Genomic DNA, 19,788 nt, shown 5'->3' with positions numbered 1-19,788 from the left:
TGCCTTCCTTTGGCCTTGCATATAGCTGAGCCACCCTGGACCCTGCATCCTTGGCTGGTCTAGTACCTGCTTCTTCCTAGCTCTTCCTCCATCTCCTCTAGCCTTAAGCAATGGTAGGGGGTACTGTGACTCTAGGGGTAGGTGGAACTATTTGGGGCACTGTAACTGGGAGGGTGTGGACTGTTTTAGGTGCTGTGATTCTGGGGAATGGGGCTGTTTTGGGTGCTGCGACCCTGAGCGGGGACTGCTGTTTGGGGTGCTATGGCTCTTAGCCAAGCAGCCCTTCCTCCTCTGCTGACTGACTCTGTGTAGCTTGGGTTTCCTAGGCATCTTGTTCATGGAAGGCTAAATGGGGTTTCTGTAGAAGCAGGCTGATCCCCACTCTGCTTGGCTGTGGGTGACTGCTCTCTTTGGCCCCCACAGTGGTCGGGCTTGACATTCAAGATGAGATGGGGAGGCACGAAGTGGGCCACATTGACAACTCCATGAAGATCCCACTGAACAATGGAGCCGGCTGCCGCTTCGAGGGCCAGTTCAGCATCAACAAGGTACGGAGGCGTTGCCTGGGCCCTTTTCCCTCTCCCTGCCCACTTGACCCCAACAGAACCCCTATCAAGCTGAGAATCAGCACATGGCTGGGAAGGTTCTGGACTCCCTGAGATTTCATGCCTCTGATGGTGGGTTCAGAAAGGGCTGCTCCTTGCTAGAGTGAAAATGAGAACACAAGGCTCCCAGTCCCAGTTCCTCCTCCTCTCCAGCAAGCAGTGGCCCACAGGACACCTGAGGTTACAGCCATGATGGTAATAATGCCACAGCAGCATCACCTATACCACAAAGCTCATGTGCAGTAAATGAGTTCATTCCAGGTCTGTAATGTGCACATTGTATCAGAGATGGATATTGTTGGATATAAGCAAGTGCGAACAGGTGAGTGGGGTTCCAAGGCGGGATGGAGATGGACAGTCAGACCATGTCCATCTGTGTCTTACATCTCATCGGCTCAGTGTAGATAGTCCCCTTGTGAGCTACATGGGGATGGAGTGGAGGAGGCCAGGAGCTGAAGTGGGAAAGGATTCAGAATCAACAGGACTTAGCTGTGAATTGGGAGTGGCAGGTAGAGCAGCCACACACTCAAAGACCCTGTTATATTCCTGCTTCCACAGCTGGTTTGCAACAGTGGAAGTTTGGGAAGGAGGGGCTCTGTGGGAGAGGACTGGGACTCGGTCCTTTAATTCTGGTACATTCGATTCCCAGAAGTGTTTTAAGCTGCGATTTGGAGATGTGTTTTTTTGGGGTTGAAGAGAGAGTTTTGGGCAACAGGCCTTCCTGTAGGAGTCAGCAAGCAACAGTGATGTGGGAAGTCATAGGTTTAGTTTGGGGCCACTCCGAGTGGGGACCCCTAGCAGAATTGCCTTGTGATTACCAGGAAGGCATAACCTGGGGCTCCACCTCCAGCCTCCTGAAGCCCTCTCAAGACTCCAGACACCAAACTCTAAGGATCCCAAGGTCTCCTAGGGAGAAGGTGAGAGCCTTGTTGTAAACGTGGGGTCCTCTAACCCCCTGAAACTGTACAGATTTAGCTGTAAACACCCCAAAGAATGTGGATTAAGTTCCATCTTTTTTTTTTTTTTTAACTAGGCTCTAACTCTAATTTAGCATCTCCTACAGCAGTTAATGCAATCAAAAAACCAAAGCAGCGTTAGCCACACCAGTGACTTTGTTCCTGGAAGCTGCTGCTGTTCATACCACATCACAGTTGTAAAGAATTTCTGTACACACATCGCCTCGCTGATGATGAAGCAGACGCTGTGGGGAACGGGCAATCCCCCTGTGGTAGGGCTGTGAGGAGGGTGTCTGAGATGGCGGTTGAAGACACTGGGCACGTGTGTACACACATGCACACTTCGAAGTTGTAAGGCATGGTCACCTTCGTTTGAACATGCACGCTCCTGACAACTCAGGTGGGACACCACCTGCGTCTTGGCGAACATGTCTTCTGCCCGCTTGGGTGGGCTGTGTTGTGGAGCCCCGCTGGCTCTGGGCGGACTAGAGCTTGTCCTTGTCAGACCAGCTTACGTTCAAAAGGCCGAGTCGGGTGTCCTGGCTAAGGGTTCTGAGGGTCTCAGTGCATCCAAATTCTGGTTCCCTCGTCTGTAAAGGGGAGGTGGTATTGTAAATACCGGCTTCATATGATCAAATCAAACACATAAAAGTGCATCATGAAGTGGTGACTGGACAGGCAAGGGCGCCCTCTCTTGCCCTGCCTCATAGCCCACCATTAGGCATTTGCCCTGCTCTTGTTAGCCTATGCTTGCCATCACTTTGGTGTGTGGCCAAAGTATGGCCCCCGCACGTGGACAGCAGACAGAAACCAAGAGGTGACCAGGGCATCTGTGGAAGGGCTCTCCAGCTCTTGGGCTGTGGCCACTATTCAGTGGATCCTTGCCTGGCCCTTAACTAGGTCTGAACCCAGGCGCGCTAGCTACTGGGCCCTGAGCCCTGCCTGTGGCTCGAGCTTTTCACATCTGTTTTACAAATATTATTGAGCAGAGTGGCCATGTTTTTCCAGGTGCAGCCTGGACTGCTGTCTGCTCAACCCTTTGGGGAATGCGGAGACCCTTCTGACAGCACCCACTCTGCATTGTTGGGGTCTTGAGCCTCTGAGGAGCTATCATTAAGACAGTGAGTGTGACAGCCTGCCATGAGCTCAAGGAGGGCAGCTGTCCCTCCCTGGTCTCCCGTCATCAGACACTGACTTGTACCACGGCCCCTTTATTTATCCCATCAGATGCCCTGGCAGCCCCCAGCAACCCAGACTGAGCCTGCCTAACTAATCATGGCTGCCCCTGAGAGGAAGGCAGAGGGGAGCAGGTGGAGTGGGGAGCTGACTGCAGCTATATATTTTTAAAATCCGTCAGAGACGCTGACGTAGCTGCCTAAGTCACAGGCTCTAAAAGCGTCACTCTCCGCTCCGTCGGCTCAGCGTGTGCCAGTGTGACTCAGATCCCTGTGATGGGTTTGGTGTGGCGTGGAGTGGGTTACTGAGTCACAGCCTCGAAGGGCTGGCAGCAGGTGGCAGGTACCCAGGAGCCAACCTTCTCCACTCTCAGCCCTGGGGACAGAGCCCCCAACCCCAAGGCTGTCTATGCCTGTGGCCTGGCCCATTGCCCAGAAAATCCAGCAGGATGTGTCCATCTCAGGACTTCTGATTGTATCCTGTAAAGGCCTTTTCTTCTTCGGCCCCCTCTGGTGCTGGAATGGATCCCAAGGCCTCGTGTATGTGAGGCAAGGCGCTCTTTCTGACGTAGGCACTACATCCCCACTGAGCTATGTCCTAGTCCTGTGCAGGTTTTGTAATGGAAATAAATCCAGGTACTACTTACACTGTGAAAGGAAGCATGAAATTGTTTTTAGAAGCAGTGGCTTTTCCTCACAGCCTGTTATTTGCTCATCCCAGGCCCCTTCTGTGTGAGTCCTGAAGCGTGCTCAGCCCACGTGCCTCTGCACCTCCTGTCATCCCAAAGACACCATCCCCATATTCTGGAGGAGAAACCTAGCCACAGAGTGACAGCTGGGCTTAAGCCCAAGTGCCAAGTGTGGAGAATCACTTTCGATGGGTCCCTGAGGCAGGCTGTGCTGATGGCTCTGCTCTCTCTAGACCTTCCTGAACTGGCAGTCATGTGCTGCCCCAGACTCCCTGGGCTGCACGTTCCTGCTGAAGACCCTCAGCCCAGTGCCTGAAACAGCACCCACAAAAAGCCCCTGAGGGGCAGTCACACTCCAGGCTGTAGCCATGTCCCTCCCTCCCCAGCAGTTGGAATAAGAATGACTCCCGGGGCTTTCCTGTCCCTCAGGCCTGCTTGTACTTGTCTCTGCCCCAAGGCCTTGAAATAAAGCTGAGGGTCCTCCCCTGCCTGAGCATAGATCTAAGGGAGGTGGGGAAAACTGAATGGACCAGCCTTCCAGGAAGAAGTGGCAGGTGCAGAGAGCCCTCCGTGGGGTTGTGCAGGACACTGTTCCCAGTGGTGCAGGGAGGCCAGTGAGGCTGAGGGGTGAGTAGAGCAGAGAGTGGTGTTGAGCCATAGGGAGTAGGACCGAGTGTGTACCCAGCTGGCCAGAGTACACTGAAGGAGCATGTGGGCTCAGCCGGGTCACTCAGTTTTTCCATTGCCGTAGTGAAATACTGAGGCGATAATGAGTAAAGATTTATTAGTTCTCGAGGCTGAAAGTCCAGGATCAGGTGCCCATCATTTGGGCTCTGAGGACCTCTAAGTGGATGATGTCACAGTGGTGGATACGTGAGGGAAAGGATCGTAAAGGAAGGATGGCGTTGTTGGAACAAGAAGCCAGAGAGAGGACAGGCCAGCCTTGCTCTCTCAAAAACCAACCTAGGCCCCACGGGAACCGCATCGATCCCTTCTGAGATCAGTGTCCCTCGGTGACCTAAGGCTCACCACCCCCAGCTAGAGGTCCTGCCACAGTGAGGGCCACAACACCAGCGCATGAACCCTTGTATGCTATACCACCTTCAAAGAGCAGACTGACGGCCACAAGCCTTAGCAGGCTTAAGGCTGAGGCGTGGCAGGATCCAAGATAGGATTTAACACCCATTCTCTCCCAGCCCTGGGGAAGGGTCTGTATGGGGAGCAGCAAGGGTGAGCAGACACGTCTGCCGGGGTAGAAGCTCCTCAGATCCTCTGCAGAGACCTTGGGTAGGGAAGGTGGTGGCGCGCAAGGCCACCATAGTAAGTCTGTCTGTGGTGATGAGGCCAACTTGAGCAGGTATGAGCTTGGTTTAGAGCTCAGGGAAGTCATTTTGGTCTGCTGGCTCAAAGGGCACCCCCACTCACTGTCGAGCCAGCAGCCTTGAATCCACAGAGATGGGCGGAGACTGCTGTTGTTTGGAGTCCGGACACATCCGGGCTCTGTGTCAGGTGTCCACATGGGCACCTCGCGTGCACTCTTGACAACCCTGGGTTGTCCCAGATCCCTCTTCCGGTAGTTTCTGCAAGTGTACCAACCTTCTTCAAAGTCATACAGTGAGAAACGCTGCAAGCTAGAGTCCCAGTTCCAGCGTGTGTCCCACGCCAATGCCCCAGGCTGTGCACAGAACGTACAGCCCTTGCAATCAACCCCCTCGGTCAGCCACCGAGATCCCTGAAACCTCCCTTTCTCCCTCCAGGTTCCCGGCAACTTCCACGTGTCCACACACAGTGCCACAGCCCAGCCTCAGAACCCGGACATGACACATATCATCCATAAGCTCTCCTTCGGGGATACGCTACAGGTGAGCGGGGGTTGGGGGGGAGAGGGGGTGTGGGCACAGGGGGACATGGCTATGGCGCTCCCCCCTAAGTGTCACCCACATGGGGTTCTGTCTCACTCGACTCCTCTTTGTCACGTCTTCTGAGGATGTGGCTACGGTGTCACATGCTGCATAGCAGACTTAGATGCTCAGGCTGGGACCTGGGCCTGGGAGGGAGGGGAACTCCAGTTGGGCTCACTCCCCTCATAGCTGTCTCCGTCTGTTTTCTGTTGCTCTCACTGAGCAGCACAGGCTGGGTGGTATTTAATGAGCAGAAGTTTATTTGGTTCACAGCTCCAGAGGCTCAGAAGTAAAAGCCAGCATGGTACTATGGGGAGAGCCCCCCCTCCTGTCGCACCACACATGGCCAGGCTCACGATGGGCAGTGTTGACCCAAGGCCGGGACAAGGCAGCCCCGGACACATTACCCTCTCCTGCCACACCCAAGCCTTCATTTTTATATTAACGGGCCCTCAAGCTGACTTTTAGAAAAACTAATCAGCATTTATCCGTGACCCCAGAATGACACGTGTAGACACGAAATGCCAAAGGACTGAGTCACCCATGAGGGCTCCTCTCTCTGTTGGCTGAAGGAGGGAGCGGGAAACTGGGTTTGTGCGAGGAGGGCCTGTGCTAGGGTGATGAAGGGGTGCTGAGGGAGTGACGCCACGGCCTCACCAAACATAACATGTGTTATGAGAGGAAGGATCCATGAAGCAAGGCTGTAGGCAAGGAGGTGAGAATTGGGATTGCATGCTGGCTCGGAACCAGAGCAGCCCCCCCCTCCACTCCGCATGAGTATACAGAGGTTTTTTCTTAGTTTGGAGCCAATCCATGTCAATCTGCTCACACCGAAAGCACTTATCAAACACCTACTGTGTGCCTCGTCTTGCACATGTTGGTCAGGCTGAGGGTGCTCCCTGGTGGTGTGATTCCTCCAGCCTGGAGGGAACACCACATCTCCGTCCTCCTCCAGATCAGACACCAAGTCTTCATACTTCCTTCCGAACACAGCAAAGGGACACACTCTCCTTGAGTGGGGTCAGCCTGAGGGCGAGGTCCCTCACCTGCTGCTCCTAACGCATTCTTCTCACCTACTGCTCTGATCTCCCCACCTTTCCTCTCCCCTGAGGTCCTATGGGTCTCTGGCCCAGTCTCCAGGCTCAGTCCTTTGCAGAGTCTGCTTGCTTGGCCCACTTTGGGCTTTCCTCCAAATCGGTATCAGTGGTCCCTCCTCCCAGGAGCCCTCATTAGCTGGGCTCAATGGCTGCATTGCCCTTCATGAGCAGATGATCCCTGGTCAGTCCCCACAGCCAAGGCCAGGCTTGAGGTGGCCACCTCCTAGGGACCGTCTCTCACTATGCTTCTCTGCAGGTCCAGAATGTTCACGGAGCTTTCAATGCTCTCGGGGGAGCAGACAGACTCGCCTCCAACCGTGAGTATCCTAACATAGAGCAACTGTCTCCCCCAGGAGTCCCCACGCCACAGGTAGCATGGGATCAGGGTAGCCAGAGGGGCAGAAGGGCCAGTCAGGTACTTGCTGCAAGCCAAGGTCACATCCTCACACCATTCCCCTCCCACAGGGGAATGTGCCCTGTGAGGTACACAGACTCATTTCCATCTTCTGGAAAAGGAAAAGAGTAGCCCGGGCCCAGGGATCGCAGCCCTGGACTAGTGCTAAGCTCTGACTCCAGCGGTTGTCACTGTTGTTAATCACTGCTTTGCTATTGTCTTTTGAGGTGGAAATCACCTGAATCCCATAGAATGGTAGCAGAAACAGAATTCACTCTGTGAGAACTAGCTCCGTAGGTGGCCGGTGCCAGAAAACAGCCGTCCCCTCCTCTCTCCCCTCCTGCCCAAACCTCTCCTATCTACCATTGGCTCCTTCCAAAGTATTAGAGAGCACTGGATCTCCACTCAGGGCCAAAGAGTGCACGCACATACCTCCGTTTTTATACATACCCCTACGTACATGTGCCTGCCTGCACACACACAGAATGCTAAGGAAAATAAATGTGCTCTGGGTCACTTGGAAGAACTGTATCAGGGTTAGCCCTACTATGTGGGCAGGGACCTACATCTTGGAAAGTGAGAAGCTGCTGGCCATGATGTCTCAGGCCTGTTTGGCAGTCAGACACCAAATGCATGTTGATCAGGCGAAGTACCAAGTTCTAGAGACAGGAAGATGACTGGACCAAGCAAATAGCCTCTGCAGGCTTCCATTCTGTGCTGTTGACTTGGAAAGACGTTCATGGTACCTCGTCCTGAGGAGAAGCCCCGGGTGATTCCATGAGGACATCTGGCATGTGATACTTGAGTGGGAATGTGAACTGGTTTTCTGTACACAGTAGAAAGAAGCTTTGTTTTTCTTTCTTTCTTTCTTTCTTTCTTTCTTTCTTTCTTTCTTTCTTTCTTTCTTTCTTTCTTTCTTTTTGTGACTACCTATGTTTTGTACAAATAACAAAAAAAATATTACAGTTGTGGTTTTTGCTGTGAGGCATTCATTCCTTCAAATTCTATCCCTGGATGATGGGAATTTGAGACATGTACTTCAAGGTGGTCTTTGGTCTCCTGGTCTAGGTATAGATGCTAGGCCACACCTAGGAGTCTCCAGGGATGAGAACCATGGTCATCAGCCTTTGATCCCAAGTGACCCTGGTGCGCAGAACCCTGAGAGCCACTGTGGGCATGAACAAGAGGCGTTGAATCCTCTAGGCTTAGCTCAATGGCTACAGGGCTTTCCCCAAGTTTCCTGGGGTGAGGGGTTAACTCGATTAGAGGAGTGCTGTCCTCTCCTGAGGAGACAGCAGGGCCAGAACTGGTCTGGGACAGGAGTTCTCTCCCGGCCCACCACTCTTATACAGGAATCTGAATCTGACCTGCAGGGACCAGCTTTAGAACCCAGAAGGCTAAACTTCCATGTAATTTTAGCTCCATTTTAGTTTCCAGTCCAAGGTTCTAGAAGGTATAAGAGGGTTGGATATTGGACCTTTAACAGCATTCCAAAGCCCCTCGGGGTTCAGTGCTTGCCTGGGGAGGCTGTGGCAGCTCTGGTTCCGGTTACCTCATGCTTATCAGTAGCTGATTGATCCATTCTCCATTCACGCCTTTGTCCAGTCATCCTTCTGTCCATTCATTCATCCAGCAAGATTTGCCACTGTCTGCCCCGTACCAGGCACCGTGTAGGAATGTAAAACTTAGCCCCTGCCCTCAGCATCTTCCCCCATCCTGGCTGGGAGGAGAGGAGAGAGCTGGGTAAAAGGGTCATGTTGAAATATTGCAAGGCTGGAGGATCAGCAGTTTAGCCAGATCCTTGGAAAGAAATTGACCAGATTTCTTTGTTGTTTGTTTTTGCAGTGCTAGGATGGAAGCCAAGGCCATGTTTACACTAGGCAGGTACCTGCCCCCCGAGCCACATCCCAGTCCCCTGGGATTGATCAGTTCTTACGGAGTTCTTTCTGGAAGGTTCTTTTCATTTTTCTTCCTGAAACCCAGATTATTTTAAAAGTAAAAGCAACACAGACAAATACCCTTAATGAAATGGGGTCTTCCCAGAATTCTACCTTTCTCCCTAGAAAATTTCATGGGGTGTGAGTGATGTCGGGGTTAATGTGATTTTTACCAGCCCTCTCTAGTCTAGGTGAAGATGAAACTGAAGCTGCTCCATTTCCTGGAGATCTTTCTAGATAATTCTGTATGTTACCCATTGAAGACACTGTGCTCCTTGGCCTAATTCACAGGCACACGCTGATCTGTGGCTTGGATGTGGGAGAACATACCTTCTCAGCACCCCTCTTTAATGGCTGTGATGGCTCAGAATGTTATATGTCATGGAATGCAGATGTGAAGGTCCCAGCAATTGGAATTGCTTAGGCCTCGGCATCCCAGAGAAGAGGAGAGGAAAGGACCCTGCCACGGCGGGAGGACCTGAGTTTGGGATTACATGCAGAGCCACCTGCCCGTCAGCGCCCAGCCCCCGTTTCATCTTGTTTTATATTCCCTGCAGCCCTGGCCTCCCATGACTACATCTTGAAGATTGTGCCCACCGTGTATGAGGACAAGAGTGGCAAGCGGCGCTACTCCTACCAGTACACAGTGGCCAACAAGGTGAGTGGGCCGCCATGGGCTGCGTATTGCACTTGCGCCCTCTGCTGGCTGAGAGCATAGGTGATGCCCCGCACAGTCCGCCGAAAGGAATTTCGTGGGGTTGAGGAGGTAGGTAGTCCTACCAGACTCATTCTCTAGTCTAGGGGAAGATGAAATACTCAGTTCTTGCCATGGTAGTGGCCTCAAGATTCAGGGGACAAACAAGGAGATAAGATGTGATTTGTTCGAAATAGGCAGAGGGCCGTCCCTAAACATCCCAGGTCTGCCATCTTCGGGTCCTGGTTTCTTCAGCCTCCTGCTTATTTATCATCAGTACATGGTAGAGGCTTTGGATCAGCCAAGGAGGCATATCATGATGGCTGTAGAAGTCCCAGGACTCCAACACTCTTTAAGAGACAGACAGGTCTTATGGGAAAGAGAGAGACATCAGAGCCAAAGAAATGAGATGACCCAGCAGTTAGTGGCTTGGGCCTCTCCAGAAACAGTGCTGCCAGCGGAACATAAGAGCTTAGAATAGGTTTCCTGTTTGCCACCAGACACTCCTGTTTCTGATGTCGCAAGGCTACCCCCAAGTCCTTAGTAAATGATGGACTGTTAAGCTCACTTAACTGTCATCATGGCGGAGGTAAGCATTATCATATCCTGAATACTTCAGAACTAGGCACACCCAGCTCCCTGCCCCCATCACTATTTTCAGTCACTATAACTGCCCTGGTATGGGAGCTGTTGTTCCCATTTTACATGTTGGTCACTGAGCAATTGAAAGGTAGTTCCAGGGCCGGATAGTTGCAGCGAAGGGATTAGAACCAGGTTCCTCTCGGGCTCCAGAGCCAGAGCCCCAGGTTGCTCACCCACTCAGTCTGAAAAGAGGCTGTTCGGGCTTGCCCAGTTGGGAAGCCTCTTAGTGATGGGTCCCCCCACTCTGATTCCCTCTGATCCTTAATTCTCTCTCTCTCTCTCTCTTGTCTTATTTCTTACATTCTCTATTTCACAGAAGGTGTCTATCTTATTCCCTTCTCTTCTTAGGCTACAATAAAGTCCTAAGGCTAGGTAATATATAAATAATAGAAGTTGATTTATCTCATGGGGTTGGGAAGGGGAAGTCAGCTCAGCCCCAGCCTGTGGTGGGCCTTCTTGCTGTGTCATCCCACAGTGGCGGGCAGAAATACAAGCGTACTAACTTAGGAACATCTTCCTCTTCTTACGGGAGAACTAATGCCGCCCTTAGCAACTCCTCTCATGGTCTCATCTTACTTAATCACTTTTCAAAAGGTCCCACCTCTAATTACCACTAATATATACTTATGGGTTCAGTCCCTTGAACTACAGAAAAAGAACAGGGTAAATTTAGATGAAGTGGTGTTACACTTCCTAGCGTGCACGGGGCTCTGGGTTCAAGCCCCAGGACTGCAACAAACAAATGCGTATGACTTTTGGGGGGCACATTTACACCATTGTACTCATTGTAACCGCCAGTGCCACCACATCTAAGCAGGAAGCATGGGGGGCTCCGGACCACACTTCCCTATTCCAGCTCAGTCACTGCTGTTTACTTGTTTATAACGTCCATGGTAGTTACTTCGCAAGATTGCTGTCAAGTGAAGCAATGCTTTCAGAAAACGCTCAGCCTACAAAGAAGGCTGGGGTCATTGGTGCCTACTGTTGCCCTTTTTTTTTTTTTTTTTTTTTTATTCTGTTTCTCACCCCTCAGCTCTGCTACACCCCAGATAATCACCCTGCCCTCCCAGCTCTCCCAGGGGAAGCTGAATTTCTCTGCTCCAGGCTTCTTCCCTCAAGGCTTTGGCTAGGGCCTGGTGGCTGGAACAGCTCACTCAGCATTCCCTGTGGCTTTGGCCCCAGCCTGGCCTGCGAGTGAAAGTGCCTGTCCAGTAGGAGGTTAGGACTCAGTGGTGTCTGTGCGATCAGGCCAGCTGCTCAAGACCAGTGCAGGAATCATAGGAGGTTAGGCTTGGGGTACCCTAGCATGCGTCTCCATTTGTTGTCGACAAGGGAGACAAGCTTTTCAGTACCCCTGCAGTGTCCAAATAAGGTCCAATGGGTCATCAGCTCCTAGATCCCTAGGGTTGGGATGGGAAAAACAGCCCTCCAGGAGAGATGAAACTGGTCCAAAGATAACCTGTCCCTTTAGCTCCCTGGTGGCCCATTTGGTCATTGCTGTGTATTGAATGTATTCTTAGGAGCCATGGCAGTCTGGGCACTGCGCCTTTCCAGTTCTCTGGGCTGGCCCTGCTTTGTGGGCAAGCTCACATCTCCTTGGCCTTTGTACCCATCATACACCAGGCAGGATGTCTTCTTACCCATCAGGTGTGGCTTAGAGTGGCCCCTCCTCTGTGAGCCTTCCGGAGTCCACCGAGGAGAACCAGCGGTTCACTCACTGATGGTCCCTCTGAGCGCTCGAGTTCCTTCATCCTAGATGAACACTGTAGGAAGTTAGTGACGTGATGCTGTCTTCATCCTCCAGCCTGGCAGCCAGGGCGGGAAGGGGCTTCGTCACCCCAGGAATCCCAGAACAGCAGAGGTACTCAACAGCATCAATGAGTGGATTTCATGCAGCCAGGGAAGTCCAAGGAGGAAAGAGACTGAGCCCAGAACCCACTTTTCTCTTACCTCTCACCCTTCAGATTTGTGCTCCATTCTGGCACCGCTTCTATGTTACATGGTCTATCTCCCCCAGCTGAAGGGGTCTGGAATGCCCCCTCAGTGCTGCCTGTCCCAAGACCTCGGCAAGAAGATGAGAGGGAGCTGCCTGGATGCCCTCTGCAGTCCACACTGTCACCCACTGAGGCCGGTTCTACTTCTCACCCTCCTTCTTTCTCTCTCTGTAGGAGTACGTTGCCTACAGCCACACGGGCCGCATCATCCCTGCCATCTGGTTCCGCTATGACCTCAGCCCCATCACAGTCAAGTACACAGAGAGAAGGCAGCCGCTATACAGGTTCATCACCACGGTGAGTGCCCAAGCGCCTGCTGTGGGCTCCATGCCTAGGCAGCCCTCACCTACTCTTGCTGGAACCAGATGGAGCCTGCTAGGCCCCAGTTGAACACAGGTGGCTTTGACTCCCAGACTGGTAAGACGAGTTACCAGAAGCATCCTGCACCCTCTGTCGTTTCCCTCGCTGATTGTTCTGGGAGGTCCCGCTTAGCACATCTCATGCCTAACGGTAGTCTGCACTGGCTCCAGGATGTTGGTGATTTTTTTTTTCCTGTTTCTGTTGTTGTTTTGTGGAAATTATTTTCAGTTTTGTGTTTTTTTTTTTTTTTTTTTTTAAGACAGGATTTCTCTATGTAGACTTGGCTGTCCTGAAACTCACTCTATAGACCAGGCTAACCACAGACTCACAGAGGTCCGCCTGCCTCTGCCTCCCTAATGCTCGGATTAAAGGCCTGAGCCACCATGCCTGCCAAGACATGTCCTTTTCATTTCTTCTTTTCACGTCTTCTCTCAGGGCACGGCTGGCTGTCCTGGTTCCGGCATGTTATTTCTTCCTGCTTAGTTTCCTTCCCTCTTTTTTCCTTCTCTCCACCTTGTCTTCTACTCCAGGCAACAGTAGCATGCCAGTTTTCTTTTAGACTGATTATTTCTGTCACATGAACAATTTCCTGGCCTCCAACTCACAACCTTGGGTACAGAGCAGGTGGATCACAGTACCCACTCCATTCTTGAGGCTCTGGAGCTCTGGGGTACATCAGCAGAGATGAAAGACAGAACAGCTCTCTACCTGTCACATTTAGACACTGGGGCTTAAAAAAATATATGTAATATTGGAAGACCTTTTAGGGGCTGAGGCAGGGTCTCACTGTGTGGCCGAGGCTGGCCCAGAACTTGCAGAAATTCTCCTGGGCTCAGGAAACCTTCATCAGTCTCCTAAGTAGCTAGGAGTGCCATTTCTCCTAATTTCATACTTTTAATAATGGTTCAAGATCATGGTTCCAAATCCTGGCTGGTTCATTTCCCGCTGGGGTGAAATCTGCATTAGTCAAGACAGGATCTGTGAAGCTGGCGTTGGGGGTGAGTCGGCATCAGACGTGCTCGTATCTCGTTTTAATCTTGTCTTACTTTGTAAGAAGTATCTGTCTCCATCTTCCAATCTTTTTGTCTTTCTCTGTCTTGGCTTTGTTCTCGGATGGAATTTAGCAGTAGTGGCTTTCTATTTATTTCTCAGTAGTCCCATGCCAAACCCCAGAAAGGAAGGTGCTGTCCTTGTCTCAGCTCAGGTCCCATGATGTCCTTCTGTTCTTCTGGCTTAGAGAATGGAATTCTCTGCTTGGCCCAGGCTAGATCTCTTGCCCTCTCTGGAACCAAAGACTGTGAGGGAAGGCATGCCTCAAGAGGAAAATCAAGGCCAGCCGCTGGGCGGGGATGACTAGGCACTGCTAGGCACGTGGTCAGGGAGGTGTCTGCAGCTAGGCCATTGCTTCTAACCAGTGAAATGAGAATAATGAGCTTTGTTCTTGCTACCTCCCGGGCCCGTGAGGCTCACAGAGCATCGTGGAAGGGAAAACTGTGCAGATAAAAGGAACAAGCAGGTGGGTATGCACACCATGTGTCGTGAGCCTGAGCCTTAGATAAGCCTCCAAACAGCCTTTTGGCCATTCTGTGACTGCACGGGAATCCAAAGCCTGTGTTGAACCAACAGCACCCACATAGAGCTGAAACCCCACACAACAGGCTGGAAGGGCTTGCTACACGTGTGTGTGTGTGTGTGTGTGTGTTTGTGTGTGTGTGTGTGTGTGTGTGTGTGTGTGTGTGTGTGTGGAACGGGCCTCGGCATCTACATAGATTGAGTCCACAATGGCAAGTAATAGCTAAGTGGCCAAAAGGAGCGAGGCCAGGGCTCAGGACCGCTGTTCCCTGGTAGACCTGGTGAAACCTGTGCCTTTCGATTGAACTTGAAAAAAAAAACAACCATACTCAAAATATTCAGACCCATTCAAGCCTACCTGCCAGGCGATATTCAAAGCCTACCACTCGCCACAAAGATGCAGAGGAGATAAAACTAGGGACCCACATGCAGGAGGAGATTTATAAAAGTTTTCACCTCCAAATCAAGGAATTTGCGGACAAATGCTTGTACCCAAGATCCCCCAGGAGAGCACGTGCTCTAAGCGCATGTGGGTGCAAACTTGTCCTATCCTAGTCCCACTGCATACCCAGAATAAGCCAGAGGATGAGCTATCAGCAGATGTCCCTCATGCTTCCAGGCAGGTGCAGCCTGTCCTCAGAGGCCTGGGGGGGTACTGTCAGAGGTGGCATTGACACACCACACTGCTAGGCTCCCTCCGTGGGTCCCCAACCCCCCCCGTTCCCATTTGCTCATAGGAAGCAGCTGATCTCCTGAGCACCAAAGCCCCTTGGCAAGTGGCTGAGGAACAAGGCAGCTTCGGTTACTCATCTCCTGTTTGCTAGAATCCGCCATGTCAGGTCTGAGTGAGCCTGGCCCTCCAGTGGTATGGAACATTCCTGTGAGAACATGGTGCTATGCCATGGGAGCCCTGTTCCTGGCTTCCACGGTGGCAGAGAGGGGAACCTCACACCTCTTCAGCGAGGCTCTGACATGTTAGGGAGGAGAGGGATGCCTTGGAAATGGTCTCCTGTATACAGAGACACCACTCCAGCATGCTTTGTGAAGGCCAACCAGCTCTCCCCTTGGGATGGACTCCCTGTTAAGTCAAGGAGAACCATTGACCTTCCGAGAACTGGAAGTTCCGCAAAGTCACAGGGAAGATCTTCCTGGCCCAGCACCACCGTGACCCCTACCCTTGTTTTTCTCTCCTCAGCCCCTAGCTTGTTGGCCATCTCTACCAGGTCCACCTCTGCTGCAGCACCTATAAACCCCAGGCTTGCTCACCTCCCTGCTCCATGGAACCTCCTGTGAGCTTTCTGAAGGCCCCAGGCTGCCATCTTGGTTGCCATGGCAACCATAGGGCCATCTCACGAGCCAGCTGGCTCCCGGCAGATGGCGTCATTGTGGAGCTTCAAAGCCTGTTGTCACGGGGCAGCAGATGTGAGGGTGACGCCGGCTCTCAGACACACTGCACAAAGACTCCTGGAGCCTTCGGAGGGTGGGTGGGGCTGTGGCAGAGTGGAGACACCTGCCGCGGGCTTCTCTGCCTCTCCTTTTAATATCAAACACTTGTGTGCAAAGCTCTAAACTCCAAGTGGGTGTCCTCTGCAAATAGCCTTTCAGAAGGGGCTGCTGAAGAAGGGCTTAGGCCAACATGCTGTCATGTGATGGCTTCAGGGAAAGGACAGCAGCTGTGGCTGGGCTGGAGCGAGGGCATAGCTCCAGGAGAAGCTCTTTTCACATACCTGGGACCAGGCTGATTCTGGGCTCTCTTCAGGGTCTAGCAGAGGACATGCTCTGCCATACCAGTACCAGGCTGCCCAAGGCTTCCCTCTCTGGACCCTCAAAAACAATACCTCCATCAAAGTATGCCTCTTACTCTACCAGAACGTTCTTCCCCGAAAGGAATAAGCATTGCATTTGGCAGTATGCACGTGCCTGCATCCCTCCCCACCCTGACCCCTCCATATCGGTCCCCTGATGCTTGCTGAAACCCTTCTTTTGAGATTGCCTTTAACTGGGCTGTGGTGACAGATTGGATGACTTGAGCTGTCAAATCTCTCTTTGCATGGTTTATTTTATTTTGAGAGCGGGGATACCCAGGAGCCATAAAGTGCCAAATTGGGCTGGTATGACTGTAACAATTGTTGCCCGCCAGAAAAGTACCAGAGGCCAATGGTGCACTGCTCCCATTGGACTATCATGCAGCCCATTCAGCTGAAGAGACACTTAGGGACCTCCAGATGAGGGGATTTTGCTGGAGTAAGCCCCACCCACTCGTGGTCTTTCCACTCTCCTCCCCCATACTTTCCTTACCAGGAAAACAATGCCATGCTTTAGATGGCACTTCACAGTTGTCAGGTCCAGTTATAGCCTCCAGGTGTCATGACTCATTTATCAGTGTCCCTAGCTTCTAGCGCAAGTCCTGGTCTGCACTCCGGGGTTCACAGATGTGAAAGTAACAGCTGCTTAAAAAAGTGACAGTAGCTAACTATACTAAGCACCTACTGCGTATCAGGCAATTCTGTAATTATCCTGTGCCCCTTCCAGGAACCTCTGAGTGCATTCTAGTTTGTGTTTTAGATGTTGTGGTTCCCTGCTCTGCTTCCTCCCTCGGCATTCAGGGGCTGCTGTACACTGGGCTGGGAAAGATAAGGCGGATTGGGGAATGAGCGTGTCCAGGAGGGATCCTGTCACCCCTCCCTCCCCCCGTGCCTCCCTTGTCTGTGCACCTCTCACCCCTTGTTTCCAGTGTTACAGCCCTCTTGGGCAATAGCCGGTCTGGGTCTGCTTCTTCTCTTTGGAGCATCTAGGCACCCGAGCATACTGGAGGCGAAAGTAGAAAGCCTAGCCTGGTGGGCGGGTCTGAGGGGCCCAGCCTGGTGGTGAATGTCCAGGGGGAGAAAGCCTTCTCCCTCCCATGTAGTCCTTCAAGTGTAACAGCCTTTTAGCTCTGTTTTTCCCAGTGAAGCAGCTTAAACGACATTTGGTGAAACAGCTTGTGCCAGTTTATTCAGGGTGAACAAGGGGCATGTGAACCTTGGGAGGGTGGGAAGGGACCCCCAGGGTGGGCATATCGTTGGTTGGGGCTGGGATGCTGGCAATGCTTTATTCACACGGAGAGGAATTCCAGGTGCCAGGCCACATGACTGCCCCGAGAGTTGCAGAGGTAGAGGGTCAGGACTGCGCCAGGGCGAGGTGGCACAGAACAAGGAGGGAAGGATCCTTACTCCTGCCTGTCTCAAGAATGACATTTCCAGGGTTAGGATACATCTCTACCTTGTTCTAGCTCCATGCCAGATTCCCTGGCGACACAGTCCAAGGGCCCCACAGATATGAATTCACCTGAGGCTCAGAGAGGGAAAGAAACTCCTCCAAGATGACACAGTAGTAAATGTTGGAGCTGGGACTTGTCCCCTGCCCCCATGGCTGCCTTTGCAACATTGTTTCACTACCACTCCAGGCTTTCCCTCCCATCTTCCTTAATGAAGGCTCCCAAGAGTGCTACAGTAACATGTTACAGAAGTCATGAAGCCCTTGGTACAGGACACTAGCATTACATGACTTCTGCCTGGCACCAAGATGCTATAGCAGGAAATAAACTGATATTATGACCATATAAGCACATGCCCAGCCATAAAGAGAAACCAAGTGACCGTCACCTGAGGCTGTGTGGCTGACTGTGTAAGCTCCCCTGGCGGTACGTGCATCTGTTTGGTGTCCGTCTGTCCTTCGTAGCAAGGGGTGAAGAAGCAGGAAGGGTTGATTGGAGACAAATAGGACTGGGCCATAGCTCAGTGGAAGATCATAAGCTTAGTGGGCAGGAAGCTGGGTGTCTGGTCCCTAGCACTGTTTAGTTTGTTTGTCTGCGTCTGAGGCGTTAGCTTGGTTGGAAAAGTGTTTTAGCATGCAAGCATGAATCCTAGAATCCATGAAAAGAGCTGGGGCATGGCGGTGTACAGTTGTGACCCCATAGTCGGGAAGGGAGAAACAGGTGCGTCCTCGGGGCTCGCTGTCCAGCCACCTCAGCTTGCTTGGAAAGTTCCAGGCCAGGGAGAGACCCTGTCTCAAAAACCAAGGTGAGTGGCACCAAGGGGTGACCTCCACCTGTCAAATATTTATACACACACAGTTTTACATTCCTCTCAGGCTATGTGGGTTAAGGAAAAGAAAAAGCCGCTTTGCCACGTGGACAGGGGTCAGCCTTCAGAGCCTCACGTGGGTGGCCTGGATCCTCTCTTCTGCCTGTGTCTCTTCCCTGAGCCAAGAGGACCAGGTACGCACCTTGGTCCCCTCCGCCGCCGCCACTGCGGTGTGCAGGACAAAACAAAGCCCAAAGCAGGAGCCCGGTATTCAGGGCTGTGAGGAAGCCTTGGGATCGGATCCATCTGGGGCAACCGAGTGAAATGAGGTCTTGCTAGCAGCTGTGTAGGCCCGGTGGCACGAAGAGGGAGGACTGAATGAGGTGAAACTTCTCATGCTCAGGTCTCTGAGGTGGGTTCTATGGGGTGAAGGGGATAGAAGAGGAAAGGTCATGGCCACTGAGGTTCGAGGACACTTGTTTTCAAAGATGCATAACTTCTAACTTCCCAACCCCTGCAAGCAGGGGTTTCGGTTATCCTGGTTTCAGGATATTGGCTGTGCAGACCTTTCTAAGAGAACTGAGAAAACAAGCACCACAAGCTCAGAAGTTCATACGTGAGGAGATACACTGAGGGGAGGGACGGGGTGGTCTAGTAAGAAAAACAGAGCTGTAGCCTCCCAAACCTGAGTTTGGCAAAGCCTGCCTTCTCGGTGGCTGTATGACCTTGAGCAAGCTGCCTTCTCTTCTGTGGCACAGTCACAGAACTGAATGAGAAGGCAGAAGAAAACACTGTCCCTGGGCAGGCCGTAGGGGCTCATCTAAGGTGGAGCTTTTTTGGTGGAGTGGGAATGGGTATTTTCCAGTTAAGCACCCTCACCCTCAGACTTTTCCTTGAGTTAGGGGCTGAGGATTAGATGGCTGGAAGCCGTGACATGCTGAGTGGCGATCACAGTCCCTCCCTTCCTCCTGTCCCTTCCTGATGCTGCCCCTACCCCCTGCCTCTGCGACTTGGGTGTTCTCATCTGCGGCTCCAGCCTGTCTGCCTCCGGCAGCATAAGATGAGACTTCGGTTCATTATTTATTTCCTCTGACTGTGCCTTTTCCACAAGCTTTGAAACCACACTGCCTGGATGAGGAAAGATGAGCAGTTCCTGGCATTTGTGGTCACAGAGGCCTCATAGCCACCCCAGTCATAGATGAGAGAAACTGAGGCCTGGAGAATTAAGCTGGCCTTCAACATCACAGAGCTGGCTTCCACCCAGGAGTATTTGCCCCGGCGCCTGCTTTCCTTTCCTCCCCAGGGTGGCGGTGGTGCAGGTTTTTTCACAGCCACTGGGCAGTAAACATGGGCCCAGAAGGGGCAGAAAGATGTTAGTCTGGTGGAACAAGAATTCAGCTCTCTCTTCCATAGCATAAGGAATCGAGAGCCACAGTTAACACGTAAAGAAATGCATCTTTTAAAGTTTTGCTAGGGTGTGAACTCCAGGACAGAACACTTGCCTGTCAAGCTCTGCCAAAAAGACAATCAGCTAGGCTTGGTGAAATGGTAACACGGCAGGTAAAGGCACGTGCTGCAAGGCTGAGGATCTGAGTTTGATCCCACTGACCCATGTGGTAGGTGCAGAGAACTGAGCTCTTGCCTCATGCAGGTTGTCTTCTGACCTCCATGTGGGCGGGCCCCATGGCCCGTGTGTTTGCATGCACAT

At 52.1% G+C, this 19,788-nt stretch overlaps 1 protein-coding gene across 2 annotated transcripts in view; it reads left to right on the top strand.

Moving 5' to 3' along the window:
• Window positions 1-19,788, top strand: part of Ergic1 (endoplasmic reticulum-golgi intermediate compartment 1) — a 77,471-nt gene that overhangs the window by 48,047 nt on the left and 9,636 nt on the right. The window contains exons 5-9 of one of the 2 annotated variants that reach the window (XM_055604532.1): window positions 424-548; window positions 5,183-5,287; window positions 6,680-6,740; window positions 9,312-9,412; window positions 12,259-12,381. In XM_055604532.1, coding sequence (XP_055460507.1) covers window positions 424-548; window positions 5,183-5,287; window positions 6,680-6,740; window positions 9,312-9,412; window positions 12,259-12,381 — 515 coding nt within the window. Of the gene's footprint in view, window positions 1-423; window positions 549-1,258; window positions 1,523-5,182; window positions 5,288-6,679; window positions 6,741-9,311; window positions 9,413-12,258; window positions 12,382-19,788 lie in introns of those variants that run through there. The other variant, XM_055604533.1, reaches the window with a different exon arrangement.

The sequence above is a fragment of the Psammomys obesus genome, unplaced genomic scaffold, assembly GCF_907164565.1.
Source record: "Psammomys obesus unplaced genomic scaffold, mPsaObe1.curated_primary_1811, whole genome shotgun sequence".
NCBI lineage: Eukaryota > Metazoa > Chordata > Mammalia > Rodentia > Muridae > Psammomys > Psammomys obesus.
Note: the sequence above shows the minus strand (reverse complement) of the source record. Positions and strands in the feature narration are given on the sequence as shown.